We start from the raw sequence: 12,361 nt of genomic DNA, 5'->3' as shown, positions 1-12,361 counted from the left end.
ATTTTCAGTTAGTACAAAGGTATGTTGAAAGCATTTTGACTTTGATTTCTGATTCTCCTAGTAGATGAAAGAACTGCCGGAAGGGATGTAGTGTTCCTACTTGATGGTTCTGATGGCACAAGGAATGGATTCCCAGCTATGATAGACTTTGTTCAGAGAGTGGTGGACAGACTGAATGTCGGAGAAAACAAAGACCGTGTCTCAGTGGCCCAGTACAGCAGAGATGCTGAGGTCCACTTCAATCTGAACACATACACCACAAAAGCCGATATTGTGGACACGGTCAGAGGCCTGAGGCACAGAGGGGGCAGACCCCTCAACACTGGGGCAGCCCTCCAGTACGTCAGGGACAATGTCTTTACTGCCTCCTCTGGAAGCAGGCGCCTGGAAGGTGTTCCACAGATGCTGATACTGCTGAATGGTGGAAGGTCTTTTGACAATGTAGATACACCAGCATCTGCTCTCAAAGAGCAGGGCATTGTTGTGTTTGGCATTGGAACCAGGAGCTCTGACAGCAGAGAACTGCAGAGGATATCCTATGAGCCTAGTTATGCCTTTGCAGTGTCTGAATTCACTGACCTCCCCAACGTCCAAGAGCAGCTGTCCTCTGCCATGAGCACAGTCATAGTGAGGGCTACACCCATGACCCCAACAGTAACTGGTAAGACACTGACCATTGTTTAACAGACACCTGGGTGTCTTTCCATTTAAACGTGTTCACATTTAGCTTTCATTCAGTTTGGATTAGTCCAAGTAGTTGCACCACTTTCAAAGAAAATGGTCAGGGAATTGAAGTGATCAGATCAAATGACCTCAGTTTCACATGTCACCACACGTGAACCCTAATAGTAATGTATATTTCCTGTTCCCTAGTTGAGCACCGTGCTCCCGGAAGGGATGTTGTGTTCTTACTGGATGGATCTGATGGCACTAGAAATGGATTCCCAGCAATGCGTGACTTTGTCCAGAGAGCAGTAGAGACCCTGAATGTGGGTGAGAACACAGATCGTGTGTCAGTGGTTCAGTACAGCAGAGATGCAGCTGTCCAATTCTATCTGAACACATACACAACAAAGAGCGAGATCCTTGACATTGTCAAAGGCATGAGGCACAAAGGTGGAAGGCCCCTCAACACTGGAGCAGCTCTCCAGTATTTGATAGATAATGTCTTCACCGCTTCCGCTGGAAGCAGGCGCCTGGAAGGTGTGCCACAGTTACTAATTGCGCTGATTGGCGGAAAGTCCTTTGACAATGTTGACACACCAGCCTCTGCTCTCAAAGAGATGGGAGTCTCCACCTTTGCGATTGGAACCAGGGGCTCTGATGCCAGAGAACTGCAAAAGATATCCCAAGAGCCCAGTAATGCTGTGTCTGTGTCTGACTTCACTGACCTCCCCAGTGTCCAGGAGAAACTTCGCTCCTCCATGGAAACGGTGCTTGTCGAGGTTACTCCCGAATCACCAACTGTGTTAGGTATGTTAACAGGCATGACCTTTTGCTGGTGGTAGAGGAAAACATATTTTTTTCAGGCAAGGTTAGGGGGCACTGAATAGGTAGTAAAACATCTACACTACTGATGATTGTTCCGCACCATTTCTGTCTAGTTTATCTGACATATTGTCTGTCTTTGCTTCCCCAGTTGATGATGACACTGTCAGAAGGGATGTAGTATTCCTTCTGGATGGGTCTGATGGCACAAGGAATGGATTCCCTGCCATGCGTGATTTTGTTCAGAGAGTGGTGGAGAACTTGAACATTGGTGAAAACAAAGACCGTGTTTCTGTGGTCCAATACAGCAGAGATTCAGAGGTGCACTTCAATCTGAACACATACACCACAAAGGAAGACATCGCTGATACGGTCAGAGGGCTGAGGCACAGAGGAGGCAGGCCGCTCAACACCGGGGCAGCCCTCCAATATGTCAGGGACAACGTGTTTACGGCCTCCTCTGGAAGTAGGCGTCAAGAGGGCATCCCTCAGATTTTGATTGTGTTGAGCGGAGGGCGGTCTAGTGATAATGTCGATACACCAGCCTCCGCCCTCAAGTCGGACGGGGTTTTGATCTTCGGCATCGGAACTAGAAATTCTAGCAGAGAGGTTCAGAGGATTGCCTCAGATCCTAATTATGCCCAGTCTGTGTCTGACTTTTCTGACCTCCCTAATGTCCCGCAGACATTCATTGCCTCTCTCAACACCGTAGGTGTTGAAGTGGCCCCCACAACCCTGACAGTCGAAGGTAAGACAACACTTGCTCTGATAGCTCCCAGCGTGCACCCCATATCCTGGTTAGCATAAGCATCAAGTGTCGCACACGGCAAACTGACATATCATTTTCAGTTAGTACAAAGGTATGTTGAAAGCATTTTGACTTTGATTTCTGATTCTCCTAGTAGATGAAAGAACTGCCGGAAGGGATGTAGTGTTCCTACTTGATGGTTCTGATGGCACAAGGAATGGATTCCCAGCTATGATAGACTTTGTTCAGAGAGTGGTGGACAGACTGAATGTCGGAGAAAACAAAGACCGTGTCTCAGTGGCCCAGTACAGCAGAGATGCTGAGGTCCACTTCAATCTGAACACATACACCACAAAAGCCGATATTGTGGACACGGTCAGAGGCCTGAGGCACAGAGGGGGCAGAACCCTCAACACTGGGGCAGCCCTCCAGTACGTCAGGGACAATGTCTTTACTGCCTCCTCTGGAAGAAGGCGCCTGGAAGGTGTTCCACAGATGCTGATACTGCTGAATGGTGGAAGGTCTTTTGACAATGTAGATACACCAGCATCTGCTCTCAAAGAGCAGGGCATTGTTGTGTTTGGCATTGGAACCAGGAGCTCTGACAGCAGAGAACTGCAGAGGATATCCTATGAGCCTAGTTATGCCTTTGCAGTGTCTGAATTCACTGACCTCCCCAACGTCCAAGAGCAGCTGTCCTCTGCCATGAGCACAGTCATAGTGAGGGCTACACCCATGACCCCAACAGTAACTGGTAAGACACTGACCATTGTTTAACAGACACCTGGGTGTCTTTCCATTTAAACGTGTTCACATTTAGCTTTCATTCAGTTTGGATTAGTCCAAGTAGTTGCACCACTTTCAAAGAAAATGGTCAGGGAATTGAAGTGATCAGATCAAATGACCTCAGTTTCACATGTCACCACACATGAACCCTAATAGTAATGTATATTTCCTGTTCCCTAGTTGAGCACCGTGCTCCCGGAAGGGATGTTGTGTTCTTACTGGATGGATCTGATGGCACTAGAAATGGATTCCCAGCAATGCGTGACTTTGTCCAGAGAGCAGTAGAGACCCTGAATGTGGGTGAGAACACAGATCGTGTGTCAGTGGTTCAGTACAGCAGAGATGCAGCTGTCCAATTCTATCTGAACACATACACAACAAAGAGCGAGATCCTTGACATTGTCAAAGGCATGAGGCACAAAGGTGGAAGGCCCCTCAACACTGGAGCAGCTCTCCAGTATTTGATAGATAATGTCTTCACCGCTTCCGCTGGAAGCAGGCGCTTGGAAGGTGTGCCACAGTTACTAATTGCGCTGATTGGCGGAAAGTCCTTTGACAATGTTGACACACCAGCCTCTGCTCTCAAAGAGATGGGAGTCTCCACCTTTGCGATTGGAACCAGGGGCTCTGATGCCAGAGAACTGCAAAAGATATCCCAAGAGCCCAGTAATGCTGTGTCTGTGTCTGACTTCACTGACCTCCCCAGTGTCCAGGAGAAACTTCGCTCCTCCATGGAAACGGTGCTTGTCGAGGTTACTCCCGAATCACCAACTGTGTTAGGTATGTTAACAGGCATGACCTTTTGCTGGTGGTAGAGGAAAACATATTTTTTTCAGGCAAGGTTAGGGGGCACTGAATAGGTAGTAAAACATCTACACTACTGATGATTGTTCCGCACCATTTCTGTCTAGTTTATCTGACATATTGTCTGTCTTTGCTTCCCCAGTTGATGATGACACTGCCAGAAGGGATGTAGTATTCCTTCTGGATGGGTCTGATGGCACAAGGAATGGATTCCCTGCCATGCGTGATTTTGTTCAGAGAGTGGTGGAGAACTTGAACATTGGTGAAAACAAAGACCGTGTTTCTGTGGTCCAATACAGCAGAGATTCAGAGGTGCACTTCAATCTGAACACATACACCACAAAGGAAGACATCGCTGATACGGTCAGAGGGCTGAGGCACAGAGGAGGCAGGCCGCTCAACACCGGGGCAGCCCTCCAATATGTCAGGGACAACGTGTTTACGGCCTCCTCTGGAAGTAGGCGTCAAGAGGGCATTCCTCAGATTTTGATTGTGTTGAGCGGAGGGCGGTCTAGTGATAATGTCGATACACCAGCCTCCGCCCTCAAGTCGGACGGGGTTTTGATCTTCGGCATCGGAACTAGAAATTCTAGCAGAGAGGTTCAGAGGATTGCCTCAGATCCTAATTATGCCCAGTCTGTGTCTGACTTTTCTGACCTCCCTAATGTCCCGCAGACATTCATTGCCTCTCTCAACACCGTAGGTGTTGAAGTGGCCCCCACAACCCTGACAGTCGAAGGTAAGACAACACTTGCTCTGATAGCTCCCAGCGTGCACCCCATATCCTGGTTAGCATAAGCATCAAGTGTCGCACACGGCAAACTGACATATCATTTTCAGTTAGTACAAAGGTATGTTGAAAGCATTTTGACTTTGATTTCTGATTCTCCTAGTAGATGAAAGAACTGCCGGAAGGGATGTAGTGTTCCTACTTGATGGTTCTGATGGCACAAGGAATGGATTCCCAGCTATGATAGACTTTGTTCAGAGAGTGGTGGACAGACTGAATGTCGGAGAAAACAAAGACCGTGTCTCAGTGGCCCAGTACAGCAGAGATGCTGAGGTCCACTTCAATCTGAACACATACACCACAAAAGCCGATATTGTGGACACGGTCAGAGGCCTGAGGCACAGAGGGGGCAGACCCCTCAACACTGGGGCAGCCCTCCAGTACGTCAGGGACAATGTCTTTACTGCCTCCTCTGGAAGCAGGCGCCTGGAAGGTGTTCCACAGATGCTGATACTGCTGAATGGTGGAAGGTCTTTTGACAATGTAGATACACCAGCATCTGCTCTCAAAGAGCAGGGCATTGTTGTGTTTGGCATTGGAACCAGGAGCTCTGACAGCAGAGAACTGCAGAGGATATCCTATGAGCCTAGTTATGCCTTTGCAGTGTCTGAATTCACTGACCTCCCCAACGTCCAAGAGCAGCTGTCCTCTGCCATGAGCACAGTCATAGTGAGGGCTACACCCATGACCCCAACAGTAACTGGTAAGACACTGACCATTGTTTAACAGACACCTGGGTGTCTTTCCATTTAAACGTGTTCACATTTAGCTTTCATTCAGTTTGGATTAGTCCAAGTAGTTGCACCACTTTCAAAGAAAATGGTCAGGGAATTGAAGTGATCAGATCAAATGACCTCAGTTTCACATGTCACCACACGTGAACCCTAATAGTAATGTATATTTCCTGTTCCCTAGTTGAGCACCGTGCCCCCGGAAGGGATGTTGTGTTCTTACTGGATGGATCTGATGGCACTAGAAATGGATTCCCAGCAATGCGTGACTTTGTCCAGAGAGCAGTAGAGACCCTGAATGTGGGTGAGAACACAGATCGTGTGTCAGTGGTTCAGTACAGCAGAGATGCAGCTGTCCAATTCTATCTGAACACATACACAACAAAGAGCGCGATCCTTGACATTGTCAAAGGCATGAGGCACAAAGGTGGAAGGCCCCTCAACACTGGAGCAGCTCTCCAGTATTTGATAGATAATGTCTTCACCGCTTCCGCTGGAAGCAGGCGCCTGGAAGGTGTGCCACAGTTACTAATTGCGCTGATTGGCGGAAAGTCCTTTGACAATGTTGACACACCAGCCTCTGCTCTCAAAGAGATGGGAGTCTCCACCTTTGCGATTGGAACCAGGGGCTCTGATGCCAGAGAACTGCAAAAGATATCCCAAGAGCCCAGTAATGCTGTGTCTGTGTCTGACTTCACTGACCTCCCCAGTGTCCAGGAGAAACTTCGCTCCTCCATGGAAACGGTGCTTGTCGAGGTTACTCCCGAATCACCAACTGTGTTAGGTATGTTAACAGGCATGACCTTTTGCTGGTGGTAGAGGAAAACATATTTTTTTCAGGCAAGGTTAGGGGGCACTGAATAGGTAGTAAAACATCTACACTACTGATGATTGTTCCGCACCATTTCTGTCTAGTTTATCTGACATATTGTCTGTCTTTGCTTCCCCAGTTGATGATGACACTGCCAGAAGGGATGTAGTATTCCTTCTGGATGGGTCTGATGGCACAAGGAATGGATTCCCTGCCATGCGTGATTTTGTTCAGAGAGTGGTGGAGAACTTGAACATTGGTGAAAACAAAGACCGTGTTTCTGTGGTCCAATACAGCAGAGATTCAGAGGTGCACTTCAATCTGAACACATACACCACAAAGGAAGACATCGCTGATACGGTCAGAGGGCTGAGGCACAGAGGAGGCAGGCCGCTCAACACCGGGGCAGCCCTCCAATATGTCAGGGACAACGTGTTTACGGCCTCCTCTGGAAGTAGGCGTCAAGAGGGCATCCCTCAGATTTTGATTGTGTTGAGCGGAGGGCGGTCTAGTGATAATGTCGATACACCAGCCTCCGCCCTCAAGTCGGACGGGGTTTTGATCTTCGGCATCGGAACTAGAAATTCTAGCAGAGAGGTTCAGAGGATTGCCTCAGATCCTAATTATGCCCAGTCTGTGTCTGACTTTTCTGACCTCCCTAATGTCCCGCAGACATTCATTGCCTCTCTCAACACCGTAGGTGTTGAAGTGGCCCCCACAACCCTGACAGTCGAAGGTAAGACAACACTTGCTCTGATAGCTCCCAGCGTGCACCCCATATCCTGGTTAGCATAAGCATCAAGTGTCGCACACGGCAAACTGACATATCATTTTCAGTTAGTACAAAGGTATGTTGAAAGCATTTTGACTTTGATTTCTGATTCTCCTAGTAGATGAAAGAACTGCCGGAAGGGATGTAGTGTTCCTACTTGATGTTTCTGATGGCACAAGGAATGGATTCCCAGCTATGATAGACTTTGTTCAGAGAGTGGTGGACAGACTGAATGTCGGAGAAAACAAAGACCGTGTCTCAGTGGCCCAGTACAGCAGAGATGCTGAGGTCCACTTCAATCTGAACACATACACCACAAAAGCCGATATTGTGGACACGGTCAGAGGCCTGAGGCACAGAGGGGGCAGACCCCTCAACACTGGGGCAGCCCTCCAGTACGTCAGGGACAATGTCTTTACTGCCTCCTCTGGAAGCAGGCGCCTGGAAGGTGTTCCACAGATGCTGATACTGCTGAATGGTGGAAGGTCTTTTGACAATGTAGATACACCAGCATCTGCTCTCAAAGAGCAGGGCATTGTTGTGTTTGGCATTGGAACCAGGAGCTCTGACAGCAGAGAACTGCAGAGGATATCCTATGAGCCTAGTTATGCCTTTGCAGTGTCTGAATTCACTGACCTCCCCAACGTCCAAGAGCAGCTGTCCTCTGCCATGAGCACAGTCATAGTGAGGGCTACACCCATGACCCCAACAGTAACTGGTAAGACACTGACCATTGTTTAACAGACACCTGGGTGTCTTTCCATTTAAACGTGTTCACATTTAGCTTTCATTCAGTTTGGATTAGTCCAAGTAGTTGCACCACTTTCAAAGAAAATGGTCAGGGAATTGAAGTGATCAGATCAAATGACCTCAGTTTCACATGTCACCACACGTGAACCCTAATAGTAATGTATATTTCCTGTTCCCTAGTTGAGCACCGTGCTCCCGGAAGGGATGTTGTGTTCTTACTGGATGGATCTGATGGCACTAGAAATGGATTCCCAGCAATGCGTGACTTTGTCCAGAGAGCAGTAGAGACCCTGAATGTGGGTGAGAACACAGATCGTGTGTCAGTGGTTCAGTACAGCAGAGATGCAGCTGTCCAATTCTATCTGAACACATACACAACAAAGAGCGAGATCCTTGACATTGTCAAAGGCATGAGGCACAAAGGTGGAAGGCCCCTCAACACTGGAGCAGCTCTCCAGTATTTGATAGATAATGTCTTCACCGCTTCCGCTGGAAGCAGGCGCCTGGAAGGTGTGCCACAGTTACTAATTGCGCTGATTGGCGGAAAGTCCTTTGACAATGTTGACACACCAGCCTCTGCTCTCAAAGAGATGGGAGTCTCCACCTTTGCGATTGGAACCAGGGGCTCTGATGCCAGAGAACTGCAAAAGATATCCCAAGAGCCCAGTAATGCTGTGTCTGTGTCTGACTTCACTGACCTCCCCAGTGTCCAGGAGAAACTTCGCTCCTCCATGGAAACGGTGCTTGTCGAGGTTACTCCCGAATCACCAACTGTGTTAGGTATGTTAACAGGCATGACCTTTTGCTGGTGGTAGAGGAAAACATATTTTTTTCAGGCAAGGTTAGGGGGCACTGAATAGGTAATAAAACATCTACACCACTGATGATTGTTCCGCACCATTTCTGTCTAGTTTATCTGACATATTGTCTGTCTTTGCTTCCCCAGTTGATGATGACACTGCCAGAAGGGATGTAGTATTCCTTCTGGATGGGTCTGATGGCACAAGGAATGGATTCCCTGCCATGCGTGATTTTGTTCAGAGAGTGGTGGAGAACTTGAACATTGGTGAAAACAAAGACCGTGTTTCTGTGGTCCAATACAGCAGAGATTCAGAGGTGCACTTCAATCTGAACACATACACCACAAAGGAAGACATGGCTGATACGGTCAGAGGGCTGAGGCACAGAGGAGGCAGGCCGCTCAACACCGGGGCAGCCCTCCAATATGTCAGGGACAACGTGTTTACGGCCTCCTCTGGAAGTAGGCGTCAAGAGGGCATCCCTCAGATTTTGATTGTGTTGAGCGGAGGGCGGTCTAGTGATAATGTCGATACACCAGCCTCCGCCCTCAAGTCGGACGGGGTTTTGATCTTCGGCATCGGAACTAGAAATTCTAGCAGAGAGGTTCAGAGGATTGCCTCAGATCCTAATTATGCCCAGTCTGTGTCTGACTTTTCTGACCTCCCTAATGTCCCGCAGACATTCATTGCCTCTCTCAACACCGTAGGTGTTGAAGTGGCCCCCACAACCCTGACAGTCGAAGGTAAGACAACACTTGCTCTGATAGCTCCCAGCGTGCACCCCATATCCTGGTTAGCATAAGCATCAAGTGTCGCACACGGCAAACTGACATATCATTTTCAGTTAGTACAAAGGTATGTTGAAAGCATTTTGACTTTGATTTCTGATTCTCCTAGTAGATGAAAGAACTGCCGGAAGGGATGTAGTGTTCCTACTTGATGGTTCTGATGGCACAAGGAATGGATTCCCAGCTATGATAGACTTTGTTCAGAGAGTGGTGGACAGACTGAATGTCGGAGAAAACAAAGACCGTGTCTCAGTGGCCCAGTACAGCAGAGATGCTGAGGTCCACTTCAATCTGAACACATACACCACAAAAGCCGATATTGTGGACACGGTCAGAGGCCTGAGGCACAGAGGGGGCAGACCCCTCAACACTGGGGCAGCCCTCCAGTACGTCAGGGACAATGTCTTTACTGCCTCCTCTGGAAGCAGGCGCCTGGAAGGTGTTCCACAGATGCTGATACTGCTGAATGGTGGAAGGTCTTTTGACAATGTAGATACACCAGCATCTGCTCTCAAAGAGCAGGGCATTGTTGTGTTTGGCATTGGAACCAGGAGCTCTGACAGCAGAGAACTGCAGAGGATATCCTATGAGCCTAGTTATGCCTTTGCAGTGTCTGAATTCACTGACCTCCCCAACGTCCAAGAGCAGCTGTCCTCTGCCATGAGCACAGTCATAGTGAGGGCTACACCCATGACCCCAACAGTAACTGGTAAGACACTGACCATTGTTTAACAGACACCTGGGTGTCTTTCCATTTAAACGTGTTCACATTTAGCTTTCATTCAGTTTGGATTAGTCCAAGTAGTTGCACCACTTTCAAAGAAAATGGTCAGGGAATTGAAGTGATCAGATCAAATGACCTCAGTTTCACATGTCACCACACGTGAACCCTAATAGTAATGTATATTTCCTGTTCCCTAGTTGAGCACCGTGCTCCCGGAAGGGATGTTGTGTTCTTACTGGATGGATCTGATGGCACTAGAAATGGATTCCCAGCAATGCGTGACTTTGTCCAGAGAGCAGTAGAGACCCTGAATGTGGGTGAGAACACAGATCGTGTGTCAGTGGTTCAGTACAGCAGAGATGCAGCTGTCCAATTCTATCTGAACACATACACAACAAAGAGCGAGATCCTTGACATTGTCAAAGGCATGAGGCACAAAGGTGGAAGGCCCCTCAACACTGGAGCAGCTCTCCAGTATTTGATAGATAATGTCTTCACCGCTTCCGCTGGAAGCAGGCGCCTGGAAGGTGTGCCACAGTTACTAATTGCGCTGATTGGCGGAAAGTCCTTTGACAATGTTGACACACCAGCCTCTGCTCTCAAAGAGATGGGAGTCTCCACCTTTGCGATTGGAACCAGGGGCTCTGATGCCAGAGAACTGCAAAAGATATCCCAAGAGCCCAGTAATGCTGTGTCTGTGTCTGACTTCACTGACCTCCCCAGTGTCCAGGAGAAACTTCGCTCCTCCATGGAAACGGTGCTTGTCGAGGTTACTCCCGAATCACCAACTGTGTTAGGTATGTTAACAGGCATGACCTTTTGCTGGTGGTAGAGGAAAACATATTTTTTTCAGGCAAGGTTAGGGGGCACTGAATAGGTAATAAAACATCTACACCACTGATGATTGTTCCGCACCATTTCTGTCTAGTTTATCTGACATATTGTCTGTCTTTGCTTCCCCAGTTGATGATGACACTGCCAGAAGGGATGTAGTATTCCTTCTGGATGGGTCTGATGGCACAAGGAATGGATTCCCTGCCATGCGTGATTTTGTTCAGAGAGTGGTGGAGAACTTGAACATTGGTGAAAACAAAGACCGTGTTTCTGTGGTCCAATACAGCAGAGATTCAGAGGTGCACTTCAATCTGAACACATACACCACAAAGGAAGACATGGCTGATACGGTCAGAGGGCTGAGGCACAGAGGAGGCAGGCCGCTCAACACCGGGGCAGCCCTCCAATATGTCAGGGACAACGTGTTTACGGCCTCCTCTGGAAGTAGGCGTCAAGAGGGCATCCCTCAGATTTTGATTGTGTTGAGCGGAGGGCGGTCTAGTGATAATGTCGATACACCAGCCTCCGCCCTCAAGTCGGACGGGGTTTTGATCTTCGGCATCGGAACTAGAAATTCTAGCAGAGAGGTTCAGAGGATTGCCTCAGATCCTAATTATGCCCAGTCTGTGTCTGACTTTTCTGACCTCCCTAATGTCCCGCAGACATTCATTGCCTCTCTCAACACCGTAGGTGTTGAAGTGGCCCCCACAACCCTGACAGTCGAAGGTAAGACAACACTTGCTCTGATAGCTCCCAGCGTGCACCCCATATCCTGGTTAGCATAAGCATCAAGTGTCGCACACGGCAAACTGACATATCATTTTCAGTTAGTACAAAGGTATGTTGAAAGCATTTTGACTTTGATTTCTGATTCTCCTAGTAGATGAAAGAACTGCCGGAAGGGATGTAGTGTTCCTACTTGATGGTTCTGATGGCACAAGGAATGGATTCCCAGCTATGATAGACTTTGTTCAGAGAGTGGTGGACAGACTGAATGTCGGAGAAAACAAAGACCGTGTCTCAGTGGCCCAGTACAGCAGAGATGCTGAGGTCCACTTCAATCTGAACACATACACCACAAAAGCCGATATTGTGGACACGGTCAGAGGCCTGAGGCACAGAGGGGGCAGACCCCTCAACACTGGGGCAGCCCTCCAGTACGTCAGGGACAATGTCTTTACTGCCTCCTCTGGAAGCAGGCGCCTGGAAGGTGTTCCACAGATGCTGATACTGCTGAATGGTGGAAGGTCTTTTGACAATGTAGATACACCAGCATCTGCTCTCAAAGAGCAGGGCATTGTTGTGTTTGGCATTGGAACCAGGAGCTCTGACAGCAGAGAACTGCAGAGGATATCCTATGAGCCTAGTTATGCCTTTGCAGTGTCTGAATTCACTGACCTCCCCAACGTCCAAGAGCAGCTGTCCTCTGCCATGAGCACAGTCATAGTGAGGGCTACACCCATGACCCCAACAGTAACTGGTAAGACACTGACCATTGTTTAACAGACACCTGGGTGTCTTTCCATTTAAACGTG

At 48.5% G+C, this 12,361-nt stretch overlaps 3 protein-coding genes across 3 annotated transcripts in view; all 3 read left to right on the top strand.

Annotated features, from left to right (window-relative positions):
- The window catches only part of LOC308307771 (collagen alpha-3(VI) chain-like), a 127,505-nt gene that overhangs the window by 56,260 nt on the left and 58,884 nt on the right, over positions 1-12,361 (top strand). The window lies entirely within an intron of this gene.
- LOC308308120 (collagen alpha-3(VI) chain-like) lies at positions 139-6,953 on the top strand (the record flags this gene model as incomplete). Its single annotated transcript, XM_080753488.1, has 9 exons — positions 139-661; positions 874-1,473; positions 1,640-2,236; positions 2,394-2,990; positions 3,203-3,802; positions 3,969-4,565; positions 4,723-5,319; positions 5,532-6,131; positions 6,298-6,953. The coding sequence occupies 9 exons, from the start codon at positions 139-141 to the stop codon at positions 6,951-6,953; spliced, it is 5,367 nt and encodes a 1,788-aa protein (XP_080609614.1).
- LOC308308119 (collagen alpha-3(VI) chain-like) lies at positions 7,126-12,329 on the top strand (the record flags this gene model as incomplete). The annotated part of the gene is made up of 7 exons (XM_080753487.1): positions 7,126-7,648; positions 7,861-8,460; positions 8,627-9,223; positions 9,381-9,977; positions 10,190-10,789; positions 10,956-11,552; positions 11,710-12,329. The coding sequence occupies 7 exons, from the start codon at positions 7,126-7,128 to the stop codon at positions 12,327-12,329; spliced, it is 4,134 nt and encodes a 1,377-aa protein (XP_080609613.1).

This window comes from Nannobrachium achirus, assembly GCF_963921795.1.
Source record: "Nannobrachium achirus genome assembly, chromosome: 22".
Lineage (NCBI taxonomy): Eukaryota > Metazoa > Chordata > Actinopteri > Myctophiformes > Myctophidae > Nannobrachium > Nannobrachium achirus.
This window is presented reverse-complemented; position numbering and strand designations above follow the sequence as displayed.